General features: G+C 44.2%; 1 protein-coding gene and 1 long non-coding RNA gene across 3 annotated transcripts in view; both read left to right on the top strand.

Moving 5' to 3' along the window:
• PXYLP1 (2-phosphoxylose phosphatase 1) overlaps positions 1-10,968 on the top strand; it is an 82,926-nt gene extending 71,958 nt beyond the window's left edge. For both annotated transcript variants that reach the window (XM_023739351.1, XM_004385097.2), the window contains exons 5-6: positions 2,602-2,741; positions 7,769-10,968. In XM_023739351.1, the coding sequence (XP_023595119.1) occupies positions 2,602-2,741; positions 7,769-8,706 (1,078 nt within the window). In that variant the 3' untranslated portion in view covers positions 8,707-10,968. The remainder of the gene's footprint in view (positions 1-2,601; positions 2,742-7,768) is intronic.
• Positions 10,969-24,173: 13,205 nt separating this feature from the next.
• Positions 24,174-26,106, top strand: LOC111822133 (uncharacterized). The gene is made up of 3 exons (XR_002825406.1): positions 24,174-24,221; positions 24,828-24,908; positions 25,296-26,106. It is a non-coding gene; the product is annotated as an uncharacterized LOC111822133 (long non-coding RNA).
• Positions 26,107-26,129: the final 23 nt, after the last annotated feature.

Here is a 26,129-nt window from a genome sequence, read left to right as displayed (position 1 = left end):
TTCCACTTCTAAAATTGGCAGCAAAGCTTTCTCAGATCGTTAGACATCACCAGCCTGAAATAGTGGCCTGCAGCAGAACACTTGAGTCCTGGTGACGGCCTGTTGTCGATGTTGATTTGTATTGGTAGCCTCATTGTCAGCCTGGAAATTTTATTTCCCAGTTTGCAAACATTTATGTGTTTTAGCTCCAGGCACAATAATGTACCCTCTGTTTTTATGGAAAGAAATAATTCCCTGCCGCAATCTAGGGTGATTTATTAGACTGTACTTCATGCTGGGATTAGCATTCTCTCATTTTAAAATATGTGTTTTAAAAGATGGACTTTTTTTTTAACTTTATGATTTTTAAAGATAATGAAGTCACTTTGGCAGCTATTTTACAAGCGTTTCCACAGTTAATTGGGCTTTTAGACAGCAGGGGTCTACATTAGAACAGTTTGTCTTTGCTCCTTTTCATGCTGATTCTTGTGTAGTTTAGTTGCAGACTACTCTATCTGTCCACTTCTGTTCAGGTGGAAGATGTGTACGCATTCATCAGTCATTTCATGATGGAGAGAAAATGTGTGTATATCCATAGGTTATTTCATTATTCAGAGAAATTGCATATTAGTGATTAGAAAGATAAATTGTCTTGACGTACCACATGTACTTCGTAGCGGAGATAAAAAGAATGTTTTCATCTAGAGTACACAAACAGACTAATTTTTAGATAGATATTCGTTACCACCCCACATTAAATGAGATATTCTATGTGCAGGGTGCATTCAAAAAAAGTTGCCGTTGCGTTGACTCCAATTCACGGTGACCTCATGTGTGTCCGAGTAGAACTGTGCTCCACTGGGCTTTCAATGGCTGATTTTTCATAAGTAGATCGCCAGGACTTTCTTCCGAGGTACCTCTGGGTGGACTCGAACCTCCAACCTTTTAGTTAACAGCTGAGCATGTTAGGTGTTTGTACCACCCAGGGACTCCACATAATTCATAGTGAACTGTAAAGAGCTGTAAAGATCTTGGTTATCTTGTTAACAATTTTCTTAAAGTGAGGTTTTCCAGAGGCCAGGTAAATTAAGGATTAAGAGTTAGCTGGGTGATGTTGGGGTAGGATTCTCCAGGAGGAAGGGTCAGCATGTGGAAAGGCTTGGAGGCGTGTGTTAGAAGAAAGGAACAGGTTGGCTCTGTGTGGCCAGATCACAGTATTGGAGTGGGGAGGGATGAGCCCTCAAAGTGAGATGGGGCCAGACTGTATTGACAGGGCCTTGCCTGGCTCCTTCTGGCCTGATGGTGGCAATGTGGAGCCACTGGAAGGGCAGTGATGGGTCAGAGTTGCCATCTGGCTGTGGAGAATAAAAGATTAAAAGCAGGAGGTCTATTAGGAGCCCATGGGCATCCAGATGAAATTTCCTGAGGCCACAGGTATAGATGTAGGGATGGAGAGAGGGACGAGGAAATGCCAGGAGGAAAGGTTGGCAGGGTTGGGAGGTACGTGGCACGTGGAGGAGGGGAGGAGAGGGAGAAATCCAGGACAACTCCCAGCCTAGGGCATGACTGACTGGGTGGCTTTCTTAGTCATCTAGTGCTGCTCTAACAGAGATACCACAAGTGGATGGCTTTAACAAAGACAAATAAATTCTCTCACAGTCTAGAAGGCTAGAAGTCCAAATTCAGGGTGTCAGCTCCAGGGGAAGGCTTTCTCTTCTCTGTTGGCTCTGGGGGAAGGTCCTTGTCATCAGTTTTCCCCTAGACTAAGAGCTTCTCTGCACAGGAACCCCAGGTCCAAAGGACACGCTCTGCTCCTGGCACTGCTTTCTTGGTGGTATGAGGTCCCCAACTCTTTGCTTGCTTCCCTTTCCTTTGATCTCTTGTAAGATAAAAGGTGGTGCAGGCCACATCCCAGGGAAACTCCCTTTACATTGGATCAGGGATGTGACCTTAGTAAGGGTGTTACAATCCTACCCTAATCCTCTTTAACATAAAATCATAATCACAAAATGGAGGACAACCACACAATACTGGGAATCATGTCCCAGCCAAATTAATACACACATTTTTTGGGGGACGTAATTCAATCCATGACAGTGGGTGTTGGTGATGGTGCTGGAGAGGGAGCACAGGAGGCGGCAGAGGGTGGGACAGGATGGTAGGGGGCAGAGCCGAGTCCCACAGTGCCAGGAGCAATGTCAGTGCCGCAGAGAGTAGGGACTCAAGCTGCCTTACAGAGCTGGGCTTTCATGTGTAGGTGTCAGGGGTCAAGTAACAATGAAACTGGAATTTAAAAGTGATCGGGCTAGTATACCTGTTACTAAAAAAACCAAAACCCATTGCCATCGAGTCGATTCTGACTCACAGCGACCCTACAGGACAGAGTTGGACTGCCCTATAGGGTTTCCAAGGAGTGGCTGGTGGATTTGAGCTGTTAATCACTGTGCCACAAGGGCTCCTGTACCTGTTACTGTGGGTGAGAAATGCCAGGGCACACGTGGGGGCATTGCTTGCTGAGGTTGGGAACTGTTATGGCTGTTAAAGGTTATGGTCTTACCTCCTAAGCAAAGGTGGACTTTTTGGGAGCACTCTGACCACTAATTCTCTGTGTTGTCTCTTTAGGAAACCATATCATCCTAAACTGGAAGGTTTCGTTAGTCACATGTCAGAAGGATCCGGAACCTCTTTTGAAAGCCCCTTATACTCCCTGCCTCTTTACCCCAATCACCCGCTGTGTGAAATGGGAGAGCTCACGCAGACAGGTATGTGTGCCCGCTTATTCTCCCACCCGCACTTCCATTTGGCATATATTTAGAGTGAATATTCCCGTGTAAGGCTGTCGGGCGCTGTAGGGCTCAAAGGGGTGAATAAAGACTGACTCTCACCTTGAGGAGCTCAGAGTCCACCAGATTAAACATCTGATTTCTAAACATTAAAATAACTTTTTAAATTACAAAAGTAATACATGTTCGTGGAAGAGAAATTTGTTGTTGTTATGTGCCGTTGAGTCAATTCTGACTCATAGCAACCCTATAGGACAGGGTAGAACTGCCCTGTAGTGTTTTCTAGGCTGAAATCTTTATAGGAGCAGACTGCCAGGTGTTTTCTCCCACAGAGCAGCTGGTGGGTTTGAACCACCGACCTTACGGTTAGCAGCCGAGCACTTAACCACTATACTCCCGGGGCTCTTTGGAAGAGAAATTAGGAAAAACAATTAAGCAAAAGGAATAAAAACTTAAAGCAACTTTCTTCCTACCAGTTAAAGAAACAGACCCTTAGTAATCTTTTTTCTGTACATAAACACACACACACACACACACACACACACACACACACACACACACACACACACACACACACAGGTATCTTACTAAACGTACTTTATAATCCATTTTTTCACTTAACAATATATTGTGATAATTTTCTCTATTAGTTATCTAGTGCTGCTATAATAGAAATACCACAGTAAGTGGCTTTAATAAACAGAAATTTATTTTCTCACAGTTTAGGAGGCTGGAAGTCTACATTCAGGGTACCAGCTCATGGGGAGGCTTTCTCTCTCTGTTGGCTCTAGGGGGAAGGTCCTTGTCTCTTTTCAGCTTCTGTTCCTCGGTGATCTTCATCTGTTTTCCCCACCTGTGCTTCCTTGCTTCTGTGCCGAATCTGCTCCTTTTATAGCTCAAAAGTGATTGGCTTAAGATATACCCTAAAATGATATGGCCCCACTAACATAACAAAGGAAAACTGTATTCCCAAAAGGGATTATATCCATAGCTATAAATGTTTTTTGGAGAACATAATTCAATCCATATCACCTATCAATAAATATTCATCTACAACATTATTTCTGGTGGCTGCATATCATTCCACTATGGATGGGCCATACTTTAATCAATCCTGCGTTCTTAGACATTTCAAACGAAACACCTTATAGGTTTTGCTGTACAGGATCTCAGGGAGAAAACTGTATGGCCAATACCGCTGAACATGGAGTTTGTTTTGCTGAATTTATTCCTTCCAGAAGCCTGTCTTTCCCGTTGCAGCCCTTCTCAGACCACTGTGCAGTCAGTGCCCCATCCGGTAGGTTGGGGAGTTAACTGTGGGGTCCCCTTTGCTGGGAATGGAAGGAACCGGTGGTTCCCCAAGAGCTTCCTAGTTCTTCAGTCTGGGAGCTCAGAGCGTGACTACACTACAAAATATAATGAAGGGATCAAACGCTTGCACCTGAATGTGGACAGGTGCCTGTGACAGCTACAAGTGCAGACCCAGTGAGGGGTGTGGTGTCAGGACATGATTTTTCTGGTACGTTCTGAACAAAACAAAGGACAGACTTCCCTTAATTTACATTGCATTTTTGGACAATTCCGTGACAGTTAACATTATGCAAAAATTGTTTTGTGTTTACATGTAAAACAGATTCTAGTCTCATATATTCAAACAGGTTTTTCATCTCTGGGAATGTCTTATGGAATGTTCCTAAGTCACTTGGGCCAAGAACCTCTGTTCCTTGTGTAGACTATTTAGCTGTCCCCTACCTTCTAGGTGCCGGTAACGCTCCTCCCCCCACTATTGTGACAGCCCTCCCAACCCCAGAGGGTAGTACCACGCTTGCTGAGGACCACTAGTTACTCTCTGGTTGTAAATTACAGAAACCAACTCAGGAGATGTAAGGATTCAGGGCTGACTCCCAGATTCCAAGGGTAAGAACGTGTCCAGGTCTCCAAAGACTGGCAGGAATAAAAAAGCCACCTTGTCCTGGGTTTGCCTCGCGTCTGTCTACAGTCCTAGCCGCACTCAGAGATGAACATGCAAGTCCAGGTTCCTGGGACAGTGAATCAGATGGGCTTCTCTAGGGTCAGTGCCCATCAACACTGTTGAGGGGGACGGGTGACTGGGCAGAGAGCAGAATGGGCACCCCTGTTCCCTGAGAAGAGGTAGGGGGTAGTGAGGGGCTCTCACACACTTAGAGACAATCATTCATTTGGACCTTCTCAATTCATCTATTATCATCACATCATTTTCTCAATTACTGTTACTCTAGATTACAGTACTGTTTGCTGCTGTTCCTTCATTCCCTTTTAATGGTCACTTTTATCTTCTGGAGCCCTGGTGGTGCAGTGGTTAAGAGCTCAGCTGCTAACCAAAAGGTCAGCAGTTGGAATCCACCAGCCACTCCTTGCAAACCCTATGGGCACTTCTGCTCTGTCCTACAGGGTCGCTATGAGTCGGAATCGACTCATCGGCAACCGGTTTTTTTTTTTTTTTCTTTTAATCTTCTATTTTAATGTGATTAAAAGTGCATAGCTATTATAATAATCATTTATGACTGGAACACTTGTGACACCCATACAATAAGATTGATAATCAGTGCCTACTCTGTGCAAGATGCTTTGGGTAGCTCCTGAGTTGAAGGTTGTGTCCAGACAATCAGACCCTCTCCTGCCTGCCCCAAAGAAGCGTGCTGCTGTAACGGGACAGCACACACGTGGACAGCTAACTGCAGTGCTGGCAGCTTCGGGGTCTTACAGAGTGAACATGGGATTTGGACTCAGACGGACTAGAATCAGACTAATCCCATCTTCCTGACAGGCTGGGATGAGTTTAATTCGATGCACTGCTCTCAAGGAACGCAGCTAATGTTGTCATCCAGGTCCAGCAGCATATGGGATCAGGAAGGAGTTAATTTGACCCGGGGGAGGAAGAGAAGGGCTTTGCAAAGTAGGTAGCATTGGAGGTAGAGATTGGATGAGGATTTCTTTAGGCAGAGAAAGGGGAACAGCATGGACAAAGTCATGAAAATGTAAGCTGTGTTTGGAGCGTATGAGAAGCCCTAGATGGCTAGAACTTGGTGCTTATGTGTCAGAATGTACGAGAAGGCGGCCGTGTGAGCTGGGGCTGAGAGCACAGAGGCTTGAGTCTGGCTCTGCCACTTGGTAACTCTGAATGGCGCAGGGCTTCAGCTTCCTCATCTGTAAGGAAATGGGGATAATAAGGATATACCTTATTCACTGGGTTTTTGTAAGGATTAAATGAAAAAGGCCTGGCACAGAGTAAGCACTTCAACTTCCATATACGTAGCCTGAGTCATTCACTAGAGGTGAACTGGGGCCAGACGTAGATTCTTAGTGTCTGCCATTCATGATTTGCCTCTTTTTGCAAATCATTTTAGAAATGCTAAGACCTGTCCCAGCCCCGTTCCCTGAGGGGTTCTACTCTCACTACCCTTCATTCAGAGTTATTTCCCTTCCTGAGCCAGTACATGTGCCTTTTGTCTCACCATGTCAGCCTTAAGGTGTCTCATCTTTGCGTTGGAACTTTTCAAGCCTTTTGGACGTCTGAATAAGTATTACTGGTCATAGGGTTTACACCTTCACTGAATGCATATATGTACAAGACTGTGTCCCCTTACATCTGCTGGCTGGAGGGCAAACTTTTTATCTTGAGTTGACTTCTCTTGCCTGAAGACTTTTTTTTTTTAAAGATAACAGGTTGTACTGTGGTAGTTCAAAACTAAAGCAATATTAAAAGGTAAACTTAAAATTCTTGCTCCCACCTATGGTTCATCCATCCCATTGATAGTAGTTTCCTGTGCATCCTTCCAAAGCTTCTTTATGCAAAATGCAAATGTCTTAGTTCTGTAGTGCTGCTATAACAGAAATACCACAACTGGGTGGCTTTAACAAATAGAAATTTATTTTCTCACTGTTTAGGAGGCTAGAAGTCCGAATTCAGAGTGCCAGCTCTAGGGGAAGTCTTCTCTCTCTGTCGGCTCTGGAGGAAGGTCCTTGTCTCTTTTGAGTTCCTGCTTTTGGGTGATCTTCATGTGACATGGCATCTCTTTTCCCCCATCTCTGCTGACTCACCTGCTTGTTTAATCTCTTATATCTCAAAAGAGACTGACTTAAAACACACCCTACACTAAACTGTCTCATTAACATAACAAAGAAAACCCATTCCCAAATGAGATTATAACCACAGGTATAGGGGTTAGGACTTACAACACATGCTTCTGGGGGACACAATTTAATCCATAACAAGCAACTGCAAATACACGTTCTTCTTTTTCCTTCTTTTTTATTTAAATGGAGCATATTAAACATACTGCCAGCACTTTGCTTTTTTCAAAGACAGTAATATATCTGGGCGATGGTTCCATATCAGTACGGAGAGAGCTTCCTTCCTTGTTGACTAGAGCCTCTGCAGGTTGAGGCTGTATGTGCCCAGGTTAGCAGAGAGCCTTCTGTTGAGCAGAGTAAGGAAGACGGGGCCAAGGAGGGAACTTTCCAGCAATGAGGGTACTAAGCAGCAGCAAGAAAGATTCCTTTCTCTCTTCACTTGAGCTCTGCTCTCCCTGCACATTGAAGAATGCTGTGTCCCTGGGCAGGAGGGAGAAGGTTCTCCCTAGGCCCATGCCAATTACAGCCTGGACATCCACCAGCTGGTGATTCCTACCCTTGGGGCCATCAGTCAAAATCCTTCCCCAGAAAAGGAGCCAGTCAAGAGGGAGGTTTGGGAGGGAGGGAAATGGTCCTTGTGTTCCCTAGAAAGACTGGTTCCAGAGGGCAGCTCCTCCCTCCCCCACTCACCTCTTCATGGGTACCCCCAAGAAGATCTCTTCACAAGTTGACATGAACTCATTCCTGCAACTTCTATACAGTGGGGAAACGGGTTCGATTATATTACCTTACATGCCTGTCAGACAGCCCAGAGTTGGACACTGACTCAACTTGGCTTTGCTGTTCCTTTTCCTGAGCTGGTGGTAAGAAAGCTCTGTGTCGCCCTGTTTCAGGAGTGGTGCAGCACTTGCGGAATGGTCAGCTACTGAGGGACATCTATCTAAAGAAACATGAACTCCTGCCGAGTAACTGGTCTACAGACCACCTTTACTTGGAGACCACTGGGAAAAGCCGGACTCTACAGAGTGGGCTGGCCTTGCTTTATGGGTTTCTCCCAGATTTCGACTGGAAGAAGATTTATTTCAGGCACCAGCCAAGTGCCCTGTTCTGCTCTGGAAACTGCTACTGCCCGGTGAGAAACCAGTATCTGGAAAAGGAGCAGCGTCGTCAATACCTCTTACGTTTGAAAAACAGTGAGCTGGAGAGGACCTATGGGGAGATGGCCAAGATTGTGAACATCCCCACCAAGCAGCTCCGAGCCGCGAACCCCATAGACTCCCTGCTCTGCCACTTCTGCCACAACATCAGCTTCCCTTGCACCAGAAATGGCTGCATTGATATGGAGCACTTCAAGGTGATCAAGACACATCAGATAGAGGATGAGAAAGAGAGGCGGGAGAAGAAACTCTATCTTGGGTATGCACTGCTGGGTGCCCACCCCATCCTGAATCAAACCATCAGCCGGATGCAGCGTGCTGCGGAAGGCAGGAAAGAAGAGATCTTTACCCTCTACTCTGCCCATGATGTCACTCTGTCACCAGTTCTCAGTGCCTTGGGCCTTACGGAAGCCAGGTTCCCAAGGTTTGCAGCCAGGTTGATCTTTGAGCTGTGGCAAAACAGAGAAAAGCCCAGTGAGCATTCCATCCGGATTCTTTACAATGGCGTTGAGGTCACGTTCCACACCACTTTTTGCCAGGACCACCGCAAGCTTTCTCACAAACCTATGTGCCCCTTTGAAAACTTAGTCCACTTTGTCCAAAGGGACATGTTTGCAGCCCTGGGTGGCAGTAGTACTAGTTATTATGATGCATGTCATAGGGAAGGAGTCTAAAAGGTATACTGTACAGTGCTTATAAAATCTATGCCGGTACAGAAGAAATGGGAAGGGTTCCCTTCTAGTTCTTTCTGTTGCTAAGGGTACATGATATTGACCTTTAAAGGCTAGAAATCCTGTTTGGGAGCCATATAGATGGCTTGGGTTGAAGAGTAAGTACGCTGCTATAATCTGGTACGTGAGTTACATGGTACACGATTGCCAGTTCATAGAGAAAGGAAGGTACTTAGCACAGCCAGGCTTTGCTCAGAAGGCCCGAATAGTGTTTTGATACCCAGAGATGCTGATCCAAATTTGTATTCTTTTGGCCTGCCATGGTATGGTATGATGGCACCAGCAAACCTCAGCCAAAATTTTCTTAATCTGGGACAGTCTTATCTTGTCCTGTTTGTTCAGTGAAAAATTTCCTGAAGTGATTTATCTAAAATAGAGGTGGGCACATTTTTCCTGTCAAGGGCCAGATAGTAAATATTTTAGGCTTTGCAGCCAAGGCTACATGCAGTCTCTGTCACGACTATTTAACTCGCTGTTGCAGTGCAGAAGCAGCCGTAGACAATACGTAAGCACGTGAGCGTGGCTGTGTCCGTGCATGGTACGAAACTGGCGTAGTAGATATGGTCCCTGGGCTGTAGCTTGCCGAGCCCTGATCTAAGAGTCTCTACTACAGCTGCACTTTCAGCACTTTGAGACCTGACTGAATTCCAGGAATTATTCAGCAGTGGTGTCTCCAGTAACTTCTGCTAGAAACACAGAATTTGGTCTGTATCTGACATCGTAACAAAACTTGAGGGGAAAGAAACACTGAATTGGAATGAATCAGAGAAAAGCTATTAGAATAATACTTGATGTTCATGATGATTGTGGTACTAGTTTGATGTTTCAAATATTTGCTGTAGTCTATTTGCTGTATATGCTGAAATTTTTGTACCCCACTTAGTATTTTTATAGCCTAGTATTTTCTAAGACCAGTTTTAGATGTGCTCTTACTCATAGAGTAAGATTCAATTTCCTGTACCTGCCTGGTGTTCAGAAGGGGGCCAGAAGCTGAATTCGGGCACTTTCTCCCAATAAAACTAATTATGGCTCATTCCCTTTGACAAACCATAGAATCGGATCCATTTTTTTTTTTTTTTTCATTTTCATCAGTTTCAAACTGTAAATTCTGATTGATTTTTAAATAAGTTTTTGGAAGTGCTTTGTTACCGGATAGTTAAATAATCTTTGTAAGGTATTTTATATATTAGAAGCAATTACAATTAAATCTGTGATTTCTGAACTAATGGTGCTATTTCTTTGTGAAGAAATGTGAGTGTGTAAGTGAGGTCTTCCAGGGTCATTGGCATTCCAGCCTTTTCTCAGTTTTGTTCAGCGTTGCACTTGAATACGTTTCTATTAATAAATTTTTGAAGAACACTTGTACTCTACAACTAATGGTTTATACCTACAAATCACTCTAGTTCTTCTCAAGTGAGAGCTGATATTTTTGAAATGTATCTTAACTGCTTCTTTTATTGCTGGAAATGGTGTGTTATCTCACCAGTATTTTAAGCCCCATCGATTTTTTTTGCTCCCACTCATAATATATCTGAATTAGAACTACTAAGCCCTGCTTGAAGATTTAAAAATAAGAGTGAGTCTGAAGATTTTTTTTTTAAATCAAATTGCAACATCTATTTTAAAAGTAAACATTGGATAAGAGTCAACACTGAAGTGAAGAGGTAAGTTTTACCTCCCACGACACTGGATATGCACAGCATTAAATTATCTTCCTCAATATCAGGTTTCTGAGACACTTCATTCAATAAATGACAGCTGAGCTGGAATTAATGGACACAGCCCTTGGTTTCTGGGCACTGGTCTAATATGTTAATTCATGACAAGTGTGGGTGTATACATATATATTTAGCTCTCCTATTTTTCTGATCAAAATTAATATATGCTCATTGGAAAATAATCAAGCAGTACTGAAAAACAATGCCAGATGTTGACATTCCTCTAATCCCACATCCAGAAATGACACTGTGTGCAGTTTGAAAACGTTCCTCCAGAAATTTCCCATGCAGATGCTGAAATTTACATCATTTTTTAATAGGCACAGGATCATTTTACATTTGGTTGTTCTGTGACTTGCTTCCCTTAACAATGTATTTTATTAACTTGTTTCCTTTAACAGTGTGTGATAGGAGTATTTCTCATTAACTTGCATCTCTTAACAGTATGTCTTGGAGAGATTTCCATGTTGATATATATATATATATATATATAGCTCTTTTTTATCCACTGGATAATAATTCATGGTATGGCTGAGATATTTTGAGAATCTCGTTAAAAATGCATGAGACTGAAACTTAAAGCCAGGTGCTGGAGCAGGACAGCAAGACGTTTGAGTTACGCAGGCTGAAGCAGACAGGCCAGCAGCCTTGTGTGCTGATTTTTTTAGCCAGTTGAGCAGCTGGCCCTTTTTCAGTGTAGTATAGCTGCAGGTCTTCTTTTAAATTTACTTATGAACAGAACTGAAGAACTTAACCTAACATTGCTAGTAAGCCTACTCGAGGGTCTTTGTTGCTCCAGCGGAGCTCTGGTGGCTTAGTGGTTAAGAGCTCGGCTGCTAGCCAAAAGGTCGGCAGTTTGAATCCACCAGCTACTCCTTGAAAACACTGTGGGGCACTTTTACCCTGTCCTGTAGGGTTGCTATGCGTCAGAATCAATTTGATGGCAATGGGTTTCGTGGGTTTTTTTTGGGTAGCTACAGCAAAATTAGTCTTTCTAAAAGGTTTTGGTGATTCCCTTTTTCTAGAATCTTAAAGACTGATGGAGGAGAGACATGCTTCTGCTTCCCCGAATCTCCAGGAAGTCTTCTGAACCGAGTTAGCAGCCCTGGCTGGGGTGGGTGTACCATTGTGTTTAAACACAACCATGGGTAGAAAGCAGAAAACAGCAGGATTCACGCTGCAATTCTGGCTTTAATAGTGGCTAGGACAGAGTTCTGGCCTGGGCACTGGTTAGCTGCCATTGTCCCAGGCCACCAAACTGAATGTTTGGGCTGTACCCCTGTATGAGTGGCTAGCTCATGAGTAATAATTACTAGCTCTGCTGAAAAGGAGCCAGCCTGTCACCAGAGCCGTTGGTCAGGTCTTTCTGGGCTCTGAGCCTGACTTTCAGCTGAGCCTGGCCTCAGTGAGGGGAATGCATTACTGAGGGCCCAGACTGGCTTCCTTTAGAGCTGCCAAGGGATGGCCTGAGGCCTGGGTCTGGAAAACTCTGTCTAGTAAACACTGCTCTTTAGTACTCCTGCTTCCCTCACAGGGGCTCCACAAATACTGATTAGTCTTCACGATCTTCTGAGGAAGTAACCTCAGCTACAAATTAGGAAACAGGCTCAGGGGGGTGAAGTCACTTTTCCAGAGGAAGACTGAGAGCCCAGGCTCTCACCCTCACCCAAGTTTGTGTGAAGACAGTGAACTTTTGCAGAACATGTACTGTGGGAGAGACCATGGAAAAAGATACACTGTTTCATGTAATCCTTGCAACAGCCCTATGAGATACCGTATTTGCTGGTGAATAATACAACGGTTTATGACATGTCCCGGTTTTATAAAGAAAATTTTTTGCGAAAAAAAAGTTAAGGGCTTTTCATCATATATTGAAAGTGATTCTAAAAAGACTTCATAGGAGAAAACCTTTGGGATTTTCTTCATATAAACACAATATACTATACACTGGAATCCAACAGAAAATTGTAATTTTTGAATATGGACTAAAAATATTCAAGTGTCCCTGAAAAAAAAGTGTATATGTATGTGTATATGTACATATACACATATATATACATATATATAATCACATAGCTAAAAAATATATATTGTCCCAGTGAATACTAAGTCATAGCCGTTACGAATTTAAATGGTTAGGGGGATATTCTAACACTGTCTCTGACCAGCCGTGGCTTGCCATTTTTAAGAAAACAACTTATGTAATGTTATTTTATTGTTTAGCCACTAGGGGGAAGCATCCAATACAATTTTTACCCTTCTGCACCCAGTCTTCCACCTGTAAAGAAAAGTAGGGTAGTTTTAACAGAGTATGTTTTAATAGGGTGACCAGCTGCCCTGGTTTGCCTAGGACTGAGGAGTTTCTCAGGACATGGGGCTTTCACTGCTAAAACTGGGACAGTCTCAGGCAAACAGACAAGTTGGTTACCCTAGTGTTGTATGTTGAGACAGGTACTATCTCGTTCCTACTTTACAGAGAAGGGCATGATGGAGTAACTCGTCTGCAGTTTCACATAGCTGGCTAGTATATAGCAAAGCTGGAACTCAAAGCTGTGGCATTCTAACTCCAAGGATGACGTTCCAAAGCAGGATATGATAAACCTCTCTGAACCACTTCAGACTTCCTTTGGCTAGATGCAGCAGAAACCTGATTACAGTGGTTTAAGCAAATAAAGCCCTTCATTTTCTCCAGGAACCTTCTGGAGATAGGCAGTGGCTCCACGATGTCATCAGGAATCCAGATTCCTATTTACATCTTTCTGGCCAGAATGGAGTCACTTGCCCAAAGAAGTCTAGGGAAGTGAGTATCTTTATTGGGTATACTGCTGTCCTAAGCAAAATCGGGCTCCTGTTAACAAGGAAGAAGGGGAGAGTGGGTATCGGATGAGGAACTAGCGGTGACTGCCACATTCTCCAAAACCACCCCATCAGAGCTGGACAGTGTGGATTTGTCCCACCCAAGTCCCCCCTTTAGGGCCTCTTTGCCCAGCTGCTGGCAGTGCTCAGCCGTCAGCCATTTCAGGGAATTGCCCTGATGAAGAGAAGCATTTCCCCAAGGGCATGCCTCCTTTCTGGGGCAGCCATATCCAGTGACGGGTCAGGGCAGGGGTTTAAAGGCCTGGGGACAACCCTGAAGGGTCATCCAGCTTCAGTGTTCCCCCACGGGGCCAGCTGAGGCCTTGTAACTGCATTGAAGTCCAAATTCTCCCTCTGCCCCATCCTGCTTCCTTTCCTTCCTCCACAGCATTGACCCCCGAGAACACTTCTCAATAAACTTCCCACATACTATCTGCCTCATAGTCCACTTACTGGAAACCAGCATGCAAGCAAATCCTGGGGACTGAGGTCTTTGCTAGCCTGGGCAGGAAAACTGGACGCATTCATTTGAAAGGGCTAATACAACATATCTATTGATCACAAATTTCTCCTCAATCACAACTGGTTTAAGATGCTTTTGAGATGCTTACCACTTTACTGTGGAAGCTAAGTACGGAGCCCTAGTGTCAAAGTGGTTAAGAGCTCAGGCTGCTAACCAACAGACTGGCAGTTCAAATCCATCAGCTGCTCCTTGGAAACCCTATAGGACAAATAGGGTTGCTATGAGTTGGAATCCACTCGACGGCACACAAGAAGAAGTATGCATACATGAAGCAATGGGAGAAATTTGAATCTGGCACTCTAAAGCTATATTACAGAGAGCTGTTATACCAAGACCTATCATTTATTGAGCACATACCAAGGGCTGGATACTGGGCTAAGCACTCAACTGGCATAGTCTCCATATCTCACAATATGAGTAACCATTTGAAGTAGGCATTTATTATCCCCATTTTACAGGTAAGGAAACTGAGGCTCAGAGGTAAATATTTGCCCAGGATCACAGTCAGCAGTAAATGGCAGAGTCAGGACTGGAACATGGATCAGCCTAGACTACAAAGGTCTGGGTCCCTCTGGCATACCACTCCCTCTACCCCCTTACTCCATTACCCACATATAAGTGAATAAATAAAACTTGAAACGTGGGCTATAGCCAAAAGTCTGCCCTATTCAAGGGAATGATCCCCTTCTTGAATCTCTGGTATGGACATCCATGTTTCTAGATCATTTCTCTTTTCCCGTTTTTTTCTAATGCAGCATTTCCAAGAAAGGAGGATCATCTTGGAACAGGTTGTCTCAGCCTAGGTTCCCCTGAAGGTAGAGTCTGAGACAAAGCTTAAGTGTGGGCTGTTTGTGAGGGAACGTGATCCCAGAGAGCTGCACTGAGGGGCAGGGAAATACAAAGGTGGAGAAAAAGCCAACGTGAGGATGCATACTGAATTGACCACCCCCTATGAATGACTGGTTGTTCTGTCCCGTAGGACCTCCTGGGAAGCCTTAAGAAATTCATCTCAGAGCTGTTCAGCTGGGGAGGAAAGAGGAAATATCCATTCAGTAGCTCCCATCCATAGCTGTTTCCTGCCCTTCTGGATGTCCTGGCATCAGAGAAGCCCCATTTCTCTCTGACATATATAGACTGTATATTCATGGTGGTGCAGATCAAATCATGTCACTCCTTGTTAAAAACCCTGCCTTGGCTCACCACTGCCTTCTAGATGAAATCCAAGCTCCCTAAGGTGACCCACGAGGTCCTTCATAATCGGGCTGCCTTTCTAGGTTTATTACTTGGAATAAGTACAAGGATGAAGGGGGTGCACATGGGTTGCAGTCATTGACACACTTCCAGCATGTCACCATGTGGGATGTCAGGTGTGCAGGGTCAGAGAGGACAGTACTGTCCAGAGCCCCCAGCCAGCCTTCCTCAGAACCTAGCAACTTCCTAGTCCTTTTCCCTCCTCTCCACTGTGGCCTGGAGTATGATACCCCAGAAAGGGAAAGATTTGGAACCTACAAACCAAGCTCAAATCCAGTTCTATACCACTTTCCAGCTGTGGGACCTTAAGCAAGGTATCTAAGCTCTCTTAGCCTGAGATTCCTCATCTGTAAATTGGGTGTGATGCCTCACATAAGAGAGTGCACAGAAAGTTCCAGGCACTTGGGGCATCTCTAAATGGCAGTAGTCATTAGTGTTCCCAGATTACTCATTATTACTGCTCTGAGTCACCAAAAAAAAGTTGGAACCAGAATATGTCCCTGCCCATTTCTTGAGCAAGGAAGCACACCTGGAGGTACTGCACGACGCTCTAGGCATGACTGGGGGATACAACTCCCTGGGCTCATGCACTTCCGGTTGGGGAGAAAGGAACTCAAATTTACTGAGTCTTGTCTTTGTGCCCAACACCATGTTTGATACCTCACATCAAGATCTCGATTATTCCTCAAGGGAAATTAAGCACATTGCACATCCCTTTCCCATGTCCTTCTTTGTCTATGTCTAACCTCCATGCTTCTTGCTTTAGTTAGAATTGCTGTTCATTTGAGAAGCTGCTGACCACAGAGTTCAGCAAAGGAATGGGAGTCTGGAGGCTTGAAGCCAATGGTCTGGCTCCTTCTTGGCCCCTAGAGAAGCTGAAGGAGAAGCAGCCCAGGACTTGACATGTACCTTGGCATAAGAGAGACCCTGCCCTTGGTGCCTCAGCTTCAGGAAACTGCTCCCCTCCTTGCTCTTGAGGCAGACAGGTGAGGCTGTGCCCCCCTCCCCTCAGGTGCCCAGTGCTTTCAATGATGTGCCCCTGAGGGAAGTCCTCCTGGTGGGCAGCTGTCTGGCTTCTTCCCAGCTCAGAGCCAAGCACATCTCAGTCCGTTAGGCGCCCCCAAGAATGCAAAGTCCTTCCAGAACCCTTTCCTCAGAAGCCAGAAAGAGACTTGGGTCCCTCGAGCCTGAAGCTGAGCCTATGGAGTGTGCAGGGCATGTGTGTGAAAGGATGTCACACTGTCCTCTACTGGCAAATCCTCCTGGCCCTTGTTCTGCAGCTCTTCCTCTTTCCCAGGTCACCCACCAGGCATGGCCTCTGTCCCAGCAAACTGAAGCTCCCTCTGGTGGCCCAGGAGGAGTTAGCTCTTCTCTCTACCTGCAGACACTGTCTTGAAGCTGTAGCACATAGAGACACACTCAACCAGATGGTCTCACCCCAACTGCCCTTCTGTCTGACTGATGAACCAGCAGCTTAGCATTGTCAATAACCTGCTCCCTGGATGACAAACCATTATACTGATCTTCTGACTGACGGATTCTGACGGACCAATGTCTGGCCAAAAAATTAATCCTGAGTGACTGACTGGCTCGCTGGCCGACGAAACCACAAATCATTTGACTGACTGGCTTTCTAACTGACTGACTAACCCTAGATATCTAAACATCTGGCAAGCTTGAACTGTCTGGCCCAGCGGGCTTTCCAACCAAGTAGCTGAAGGACTAACTGCCCAGAAAAGGGCCTGCAATGACTGACAGACTGGCTGCATAACTAAGGGGAGCAGGTGGATGGGAGGCAGGCTGTCTCTTCCTCATGCCCTGGCTCCTCTAGATGCTTGGAGTCTACTGTAGAAAGGGAAAACAGGAAACTGACCTTCTGATCTACCTCCAGTGGGGTTCTTAACCAGAGGCCCGGAGTTGAGTTGCTATTTTGTTTTCAAAATAGTGTGGGTAAAGACGTGTGCTTATCTGGGAAGTGGGTTCACAGCTTTCTTGGATTCTCAAGAGTCCAGCATACACAAAATATATTCAGAACTGTGCTCTGGAAGACCAGGGGCAGATTATCCAATAGGCAAGGTTAGCACGGTGCTTACCTTGCTTACTGCGTGATCCACCCCATCAGGGATTGAAAATTTGAAGAGTCTTTGATTCTATAGGAAGGTGCTATGGGGTTGGGTGACAGATGCCAACCATACCTAGAAGCACAATCTTTCATGTGGTGACAAAATGTGAAATTGTTCACTGCAGATGATCTGGTAAGCAAGGTAAGCACCGTGCTTACTTTGCCAATTGGATAATTCGCCCTTGGGGAAGACCCTCAGCAAACACATTCAGATAAGCAAAGCCCTTACCTGAATTCAAGCCCCATTTCTCTCTTCCTCCAACCCAGCCAGGGTAGCAGGCCGATGACTAGCAGGAGTCAGACAGCCACATGGAGGTGGAGGTAGCAGGGAGGAAGGATAGGAGCTGAGCTATGTGTCAACTTTCCAGAGAGAAGCCCAAGGAAATCAGCCAGCCTCCTCCTTGCCTGGAGGCCACAGTTAGCCCAACATGGCAGGGCATCCTCAGCTCTGGGCAGTTTCTTTGAGCTGAGATGAAGGATACCTATCATTGGCAGGGAGTGTGTTTGAGTATGTGATCATAACTAGCTGCAAGGCTGGGTGTATTCACACACCAGCATGTTCACAAGGGTGGGTATAACTGAGAGCTGTGTGCACATATGGATCAATGTCCTTTGGGTCAGTGTGTGCATCTGAATGGTTTGTAAATGGATATGCGCACGTGTGTTCACTCGTTGTTGTCCCCTCAAAGTCTTTTTTCGAATTGAGACAGATTATGAATACGTGTGCCACTAGGTGAGAATATCTGCTGACGTGTGTGGCCCACACCAGAAATGTGGGAATCCTCAACTCCCTGAACCGTCATCATCCACACACTCCATACCACCACTCACATCATCGGCCCCATCACCACTCTGGCTTGGCTACTGCTTGGTCCCCAATGCCCTCTTGTCACGACCCCTCTGAATCTCAGGCACAGTGACCTTAATTAAATGAAGTTAGAGGCCCAGCGTGTCTTCGTCTGAAACCGACAACAGTTTCCCATTGTCTGGGGATAACATCCATCTCCTCGCCTGATTCAAGGGCCCTTTCAAGGTCGTGGCCCTGCTCACTGGGGTCTCGAGGCCCCGGGCTTTGGAAGCTTCGCACCTCAGCTGGGCCTCACCTCCATCCCAAGGTTTCACCTCCTATACCTCGTCCTGCCATCCCTACCGCGCTGCCCCTATGTTGCCCCTATCTCGGCGATTATCACACGCCGCCATAACCGTCAAACCGTGAGAAGAACCAAGCCCGTCTGTAGGGTTCCACTCCGAGATCCCTCCCCACCCGAGGAGGTGCCGGAGCTGCCACAGGTTCTAGGTCGGCCATCCACAGGGGCACAAGTCTCCTACCTGCGCCACTGACAAATAGAAGTCGCGACCCGAGGCCGCAAACGCGCGTGCGCAAAGGGAACAATGGGAACTACGATTCCCAGAATGCTCTTGAACAGGATTCCATGTCCCAGAAAGCTCCGCGGGGCTCCACCGCGGGTTTGCGCACTTTTTTCGAAAGCGGAAGGTAGGGCCGATCTGGCAGTAGGGACGGTTTCTGAAAGGGTAGAACGGAAGGCGGTTTCGGAAGTATCTACCTCTAGGGGTCGTTTGTGAGTCAGAGAAACCGGGATTTTGGATGGAAGGGGTCTGGCCACAGCCCTTCCCGCCCCCTTCGCTCTGCAGTATTTCTGTTCCTTCTGCCTGCGCACTACAAGCCCGCCCCAGCCTTGCACCTCCCCTGTCTGCTCCCTGCTTTTTCTGCCCCCACCCCCTGGAGTCTCTAGGGGGTAGGGACTGGTGGCCGGGTGGCTCCGGGCCGCCGTTTATTCCCATCTCTGCACTGCCTGCCTTCCACTGGGAAGAAGTAAAGACCTTGGCCCGAAGAAAAGGCCTGACGCGCAGGGCTCCACGTGTGCGTCCCTCAACTCTTTTACTACTTCCAGCGGTGGCTGCGAGGCTGCGGGCGTGGGGACAGGTGTGATCGGTGGTGGGGAGGGGGAAGATCTGTGGTTCCCTTACCTGCCACTTCTGTTCCCAATAAGGTACTTGCCTGTGGTCCTGACACCGTGGCTATATGCAGCCCATCCGGCTCAGGTCCTCAAATGCCTGGATTCTGGAGGACGACAGCCTCCTTCCACACCCAGCCTCCTTCCTCAGATCCCAGCAAAGACTGTCTAGGCCTCGCTGCCTGTTTTCACCTTTACCAGCGAAGGCCACTCAGAGCATCTAGCAGGAAACTGGAGCAACGGGTGGGACTGAGACACTCTGGAGCATTGAGAAGGAAACAGGAGAATGGAAGAGTAGTGGACTAATAGGAAACTGCAGAAGGTGAAGGACAGAAAGTTAAGGGGTCAAAATGGGAGGGTTAGGAACAGAGGGACTGAGACCTATCATTACCTGTATTTGTCAAAAGGAAGAAATATATGTACCTGTAAGCAGGCAGATGGACACATTTTTCAAAGCTATGTTTCTTTCTTTTTTTTTTAAAATTTGTTGAGAATATACACAGCAAAACACACTAATTCAACAGTTTCTAAATGTACAATTCAGTGACATTGATTATATTCTTCAATTTTTGCAACCATTCTCACTCTCCTTTTCTGAGTTTTTCCTCCCCTATTAACATAAACTCTAATTTTTCGAGTTGCTGTTACCAGTTTGATCCCATATAGCTGGTTCTTAAAAGAGCATAATGCTCAATGCAGACTTTTTTTTACTAGTTAAGCTAAACTGTTGTGTGGTTTTAAGACTTCAGGGGATATTTTTGACTTAAGGTTTAAAGATTATCTCAGGGCAATGGTTTCAGGGTTTAGCCAACGTTCATGGCTCCAGAAAGTCTGGAGTCCGTGATAATTTGACGTTCTGCATTTTCCCCCTTTTGACAGGATTCTTCTATGGAATCTTTGACCAAAATGTTCAGTAATGGAGCTGGGCACCATCTAGTTCTTCTGGTCTCCTGGCAAAGGGGACAGTTGTTCATGGAGACAGTTAGCCACACATTCCTGACTCTCCTTCCTCTGTTGCTACAGGTAAATATAGACCAATTGTGCCTTGGATAGCCGCTTGCAAGTCTTTAAGACCTCAGGCACTATGCAGCAAACTAGGAGGTAGAACAGAAGCACCAAACATGTTATTAGGCCAATTAACTGGGATGTCCCATGAAACTATAACCCTAAACCTCCAAACAAAGAAAACAAATCCCATGAAATTTTTGGTTGTACCTAAGCAGCCTCAGCAGTCACCCTTTTTTTTTTTTTTTTTGTCATTGTAAATTTATTTATCACACAGCTTTGCCAATTCAGCTTTTTACAGGTGTAGCGCTATATTTCTTTATGAGAGACACAGCCTGTAGTAATTTATTTTCTAAACATTTTAAGACAAGTGCCCACTTCTCAGCTGCTCTTAAGGAGCGACAACCACCGGTAACAGTTTTTCTACAAGACAAATACATGAAGTACAGACTCCCCGGAGCTGCCTGCCACTTCCACCCCCTGAGAACTACGACTAGGAGTTGTGTGTTGCTCTATGTTGCTGCATTCCCTGATGCAGCTTTTTCAAAGTGAGGTGGACTCCTGGAGATCCTTGAGACCCTTTTAGGGGATCTGTAAGCTCAAAACTATTTTCATAATAATGCTAAGATGTTATTTACCTTTTTCACTGTATCGATATTTACAGAGATGGTACAAAAAGCAGTGGTGGGTAAAACTGCTGGCACCTTAGCATGAATCAAAGCAGTGGCACCAAACTATATTAGTAGCCATAATATCCTTCCTCAGTATTGAGTTACTGTATTTGCCATCTTATATCTGCCACTGTGAGCTTGATGCTTTTCAGTACTTAAACAAGTTTCCTGATGAGCTCAGTGGTGATATTAGCAAATCGATTTCTTTTTTAATATTGAATAAATGAAATGTATCAGCATTTGTAAGATCTGCATAACTCTGTGTATTAGATGTCTATTGTTACATAACAAATCACCCCCAAACAATGGCTTAAAACAGCAAATATTTAATATCTCACTGTTTCTATGGGTCAAGAATTTGAACGTGGTTTATCTAGGTGGTTCCAACTTAAGGTCTCTCCTGAGGTTGCAAGCAAGATGTCTGCTGGCCATAGAGCAGAATGCAGATTGGTGGTTACCAAGGACAGGAGGGAGAGGCAGACGAGGAGCAACTGCTTAATGGGTTTGGAGTTTCCTTTTGGCATGATGGAAATGTTTTGGAGCTAGATAAAAGTGGTGGTTGCATAGAAGTGTGAATGCACTAAATGCCACTGATTTATTCACTTTAAAATGGTTACTTTTATGTTATATGATTCTCACCTCAATTTGAAGAAAGATAGCTGCTGTGGCTGCAGTCATCTGAAAGCTTGACTGGAGCTAGAGGATCTGCTCCAAGATGGCTCACTCACACGGCTATTGGTGGGAGGCCTCAGTTCCTCACCGCGTGGACCTCTCCATAGCTTTAATTGAGTGTCCTCACAACATGGCATCTGCCTTTCCTGAAAGCAAGTGATCCAAGAGAGAGTGAGCAAGATAGAATCCTTAATGTCAATTTTATGACCTACCCTCATAAGTCACCCTGTAAATTTCCACCACATTCTATTCTTTAGGAATGAGTCACTGTACAACCCACACTCAAGGAGAGGAAAATTAAGCTCTGCCTCTTAAAGTTAGGAGTACCATGAATAGATAGAGTTTAATACCATTACTTACAGTGAACAAATATTTTCCAAATGACCAATGCATGAGGTTGCAAAACCATGATGCACGGGTAAAAGATCTATTCCAATTGCAAGATACACTAATGGATTTTTAATGTAACAATACAAAAAGTTCATTGATAAGGTTTTAGATTCCACATTGCTACTAACCATTATTATTTGTTGAGTTTTGGTTTAGTATCAAAGAAGAATATCCACAATTATCTGAAAAAGCTATTAAAATACTCCCAATTTCCAACTGTGTTATCTGTGAGAGGCCATATTTTTTTCATACACTTCAACTAAAACAACATCAGAATATAAGAATGCAGAAACAGATATGAGGATCGAGCTGTCTTCTATTAAGCTAGACAGTTAAAGAGATTTGCAAAAATGTAAAACAATGCCACTCTTCTCACTAATTATTTTTTTTTTGTAATTTTAGAAACTTTAAAAATAGTTTTATTGTCGTAAAAACATATATAACAAAACATTTGCCAATTCAACATTTTTTACATGTGCAATTCAGTGACACTGTTTACATTCATCATGTTGTGCCACCATTATCACTATCTGTTTCTAAGTTATTTCACTATCATTAACAGAAACTCAGTGTGCCCTAAGCAAAGACGCCCTTTTCCCCCTCCGACCCACTCCTAGTAACCACTAATAAACTTTGGTCTATATATATTTGCATATTTCATGTAAGTGGGGTCATATAATATTTGTCCTTTTGTGACTAGCTTATTTGAGTCAGCATAATGTTGTCATCCATGTCATAACATGTATCAGGACTTCATTTCTCTTCATGGCTGAAAAATATTTCATCTTATGTGTATATTATGTTTATCTGTTCATCTGTTGATGGACATTTAGGTTGTTTCTACCTTTTGGCTATTGTGGATAATGCAGCAGTGAACATTGCTGTACAAGTTTCTGTTTGTGTTCCTGCTTTCAGTTCTTTTGGGATTGCTGGGTCATATGGTCATTCTGTTTAACTTTTTTGAGGAACTGCCAAACTGTTTTCCATAGCAGCTGTACCATTTTGCATTCCCCACTAACAGTGGATTAGAGTTCCAGTTTCTCCACATCCTCACCAATACCTGTTATTTTCTGGGTTTGTTTGTTTTTTTATCATAGCCATTCTACTGGGGGCTGAAGTGGTATCTCATTGTGGCTGCTAACTGAGAGATTGGCAGTTCATACCCACCAGCTGCTCCACAGGAGACAGATGGAGCAGCAGTCTACTTCCCTAAAGACTACCCATTGCTGTTGAGTCGATTTTGACACATAGCGACCGTACAGGACAGAGTAGAACTTTACCCATAGGGTTTCCAAAGAACTGCCGACCTTTTGATTAGCAGCCAAGCTCTTAGCCACTGTGCCACCAGGGCAGTTCTGCTGTGTCCTGTAGGGTCACTATGTGTCAGAATCAACTTGATGGTTATGGGTTTTGGGTTTAGTGACTAATGACATGAGCATTTTTTCATGTGCTTGTTGGCCATTTGTATATCCTCTCTAGTGAAATGTCTATTCAATTCCTTTGCCCATAGTTTGATTGGGTTGTTTGTTTTTTTGTTGTGGTTAAGTTATAGGAGTCTTTATATATTCTGGATATTAAACCCTTATGAGATACATGACTCCCCAAAATTCCTCCCAATCTCTAGGTTGTCTCTTCACTTAGTTGATAAAGTCCTTTGATGCACAAAAGTTTTTAGTTTTGATGAAGTCCAGTTTATCTATTTTGTCTTTTGCTGCTCATGCTTCAGGTCATATCTAATAAATCATTGTTAAAAACTAGGTCCCAAATTATTATCTTGTGTTTTCTTCTGAATTTTATGTTTTCAGTTCTCACATTTAGGTCCTTGATCCATTTTTAGTTAGTTTGCGTATGTGGCGTGAGGTATGGTTCCAGCTTTGTTCTTTTGCATGTGGAAATCTAGTTGTCCCAAGACCATCTGTTAAAGAGATGTTTCTTTTCCCATTGAATGGACTTAGCACCCATGTTGAAAATCAACTGAGCGTAGATGTATGGGTTTATTTGTGGACTCTCAATTCTATTCCATTTGTCTACATGTCTATCATTATACCAATACCAGGCCGTTTTTATTACAGTAGCTTTATAGTATGTTTTGAAATCAGGAAGTGTAAAGCCTCCTACTTTGTTCTTCTTTTTCAGGATTGCTTTGGCTATTTGGAGTCCTGCTGGCACACTGGTTAAGAGCTTGGCTGCTAACCAAAAAGTCAGCAGTTCAAATCCACCAGCTGCTCATTGGAAACCCTGGGGCAGTTCTACTCTGTCCTATAGAGTCACTCTGTGAGTTGGAATCAGCTCAACAGCAATGGGTTTAGCTATTTGGGGCCCCTTGCAGTTCCATATAAATTTGTGGATTGGCTTTTCCGTTTCTGCAAAGAAGGCTATTGGAATTTTGATGGGTATTGCATTAAATCTATAGATTGCTTTGGGTAGTATTGGTATGTTAATATTAAGTCTTCCAATCCACGAATAGGGAACGTCTTTCCATTTATTTAGGTCTTCTTTAATTTCTAATTATTTTTTGTTTGGGAAAATATAGTTATTTTTCTTAAAAGTATTTGCATGTATGTGCCAGTATGTATTAGATTTATTATTGTAATTTTAAAATGAATGGATATTTAAATTTTTTTCAATGTTAGTTTTTAATATGGTAATTATTGATATATACAACACTTATAAATAAACAAAAGCTCTTTGGGGATCCTCAATAATTTTTAAGAGTGTAAAGGGGTTCTGAGACCAGAAAGGTTAAAAACCACTTATATCAGCAATCATGGTTTTCCCATTGCCCTTGTAGTAACACGTTTTTGTTATTGGGCATGTGCTGCAATTCTGGACAATGACATATGAGGCAAAGGTGCTCTGTGTTCGGTTTTCTGTTCACAGAATCAAAAATACAGTTGGCCAAAACATATGACAAGATTTTCAGCATTACTACTGATCAAGAAACTGCAAAATAAAACAGCAGTAAGATGTTTATTTTCATAAAACATATTATCAGGTAGTTAAAAAGAGTAGTAGGGTTGGTTAAGGTGTTTCTGAGATCAACACTTTATAAAGTTCAGTGTAGGTGTGAGTGTAAATTGGTTGGGCATTTTTGGTAGGCAGTTTGGCTGTATTTATCAGCGTTAAAACACATGTATACTCTGAGGTAGTCGGGAAGCTGGGAAGAGTAGAAAGGACTAAGGGAATGGACATAAGAGGAGGCACTAAGGAACTGGAGTGTAAAGGGAAGAATGTATGGGACAGGAGGGACTGGGATTAGGGGAGGGAGGGGAGAGGAATTTGGCACCTAGTTTTTAACAATGGGTTCTTATATATGACACCAAATTCTTATCTCCCTTTGGCCTGGAGGGACCAAGAGGCACTTGGAAGGACTGTGAGAAATGAGAACAAATGGAAAATGAGAGAACTGAGAACAATTAGAAACGACTGAAGAAACTTGATGAGAGTGGCATGAAGAGAAGGAATGGGACTGGCAGGGACCTAGAGCCACAGGCAAAACAGCCTGTTAACATTGAGCAAGGTCCCTGTGGGAAGAATGAGGTTTGTTAGCAAAGAGGAAACACTCTTTTTCAGCGTGATATTAACTGTGCCTTTGCAGAGTTCTTTTACTTCCTCTCATCTTGGCTCTTGTTATTACATTGTCATTTGCTTTTAAAAGCAATCTGAGATCTCTGAAGACTTCTTAGTCTGAAGCTTCTGATGGCCAGTGGTTTGTATCTTTCCCATGTGATCCTAAAGTTCAAAATACACTTTTCCACTGCCTTTAGTAGAACTTTTCTTTGTCACTCTCGTGGCTCAGGAAGCTGTCCTAAATCCTGGGAGGGCATAAACGGAGGCTGTCTCTGCAAGAGACTGCAGATATGTATAAGGGAGTGCGGGCCCCAAGGCTCTTCACTTCCCTCTTGGCTTGAGGTGGGTGTTATTTTAGGAAGTAGAAGGTCCTTATGATCACTGGCTTTCTGTGTGGTTCATGCAGTTTTCCACATAGTGAATCACAGAGCAACTCAGAGAGAAAGGATCTGCAGAGGAGGACTCTGAGATCTGAAGGCTTAGGGTCCTGGAAAAATAAAAATGAATTCAAGTCTTCAGCTAACTAGGATTGGGAGCTAACTGTTTGGAGGGTGTGTTGGCGGTTCAGTTGTAGGATTTTTGCCTTCCGTGTGGGAGACTCGGGTTCAGTTC

This window comes from Trichechus manatus, unplaced genomic scaffold (assembly GCF_000243295.1).
Source record: "Trichechus manatus latirostris isolate Lorelei unplaced genomic scaffold, TriManLat1.0 scaffold00132, whole genome shotgun sequence".
NCBI lineage: Eukaryota > Metazoa > Chordata > Mammalia > Sirenia > Trichechidae > Trichechus > Trichechus manatus.
This window is presented reverse-complemented; position numbering and strand designations above follow the sequence as displayed.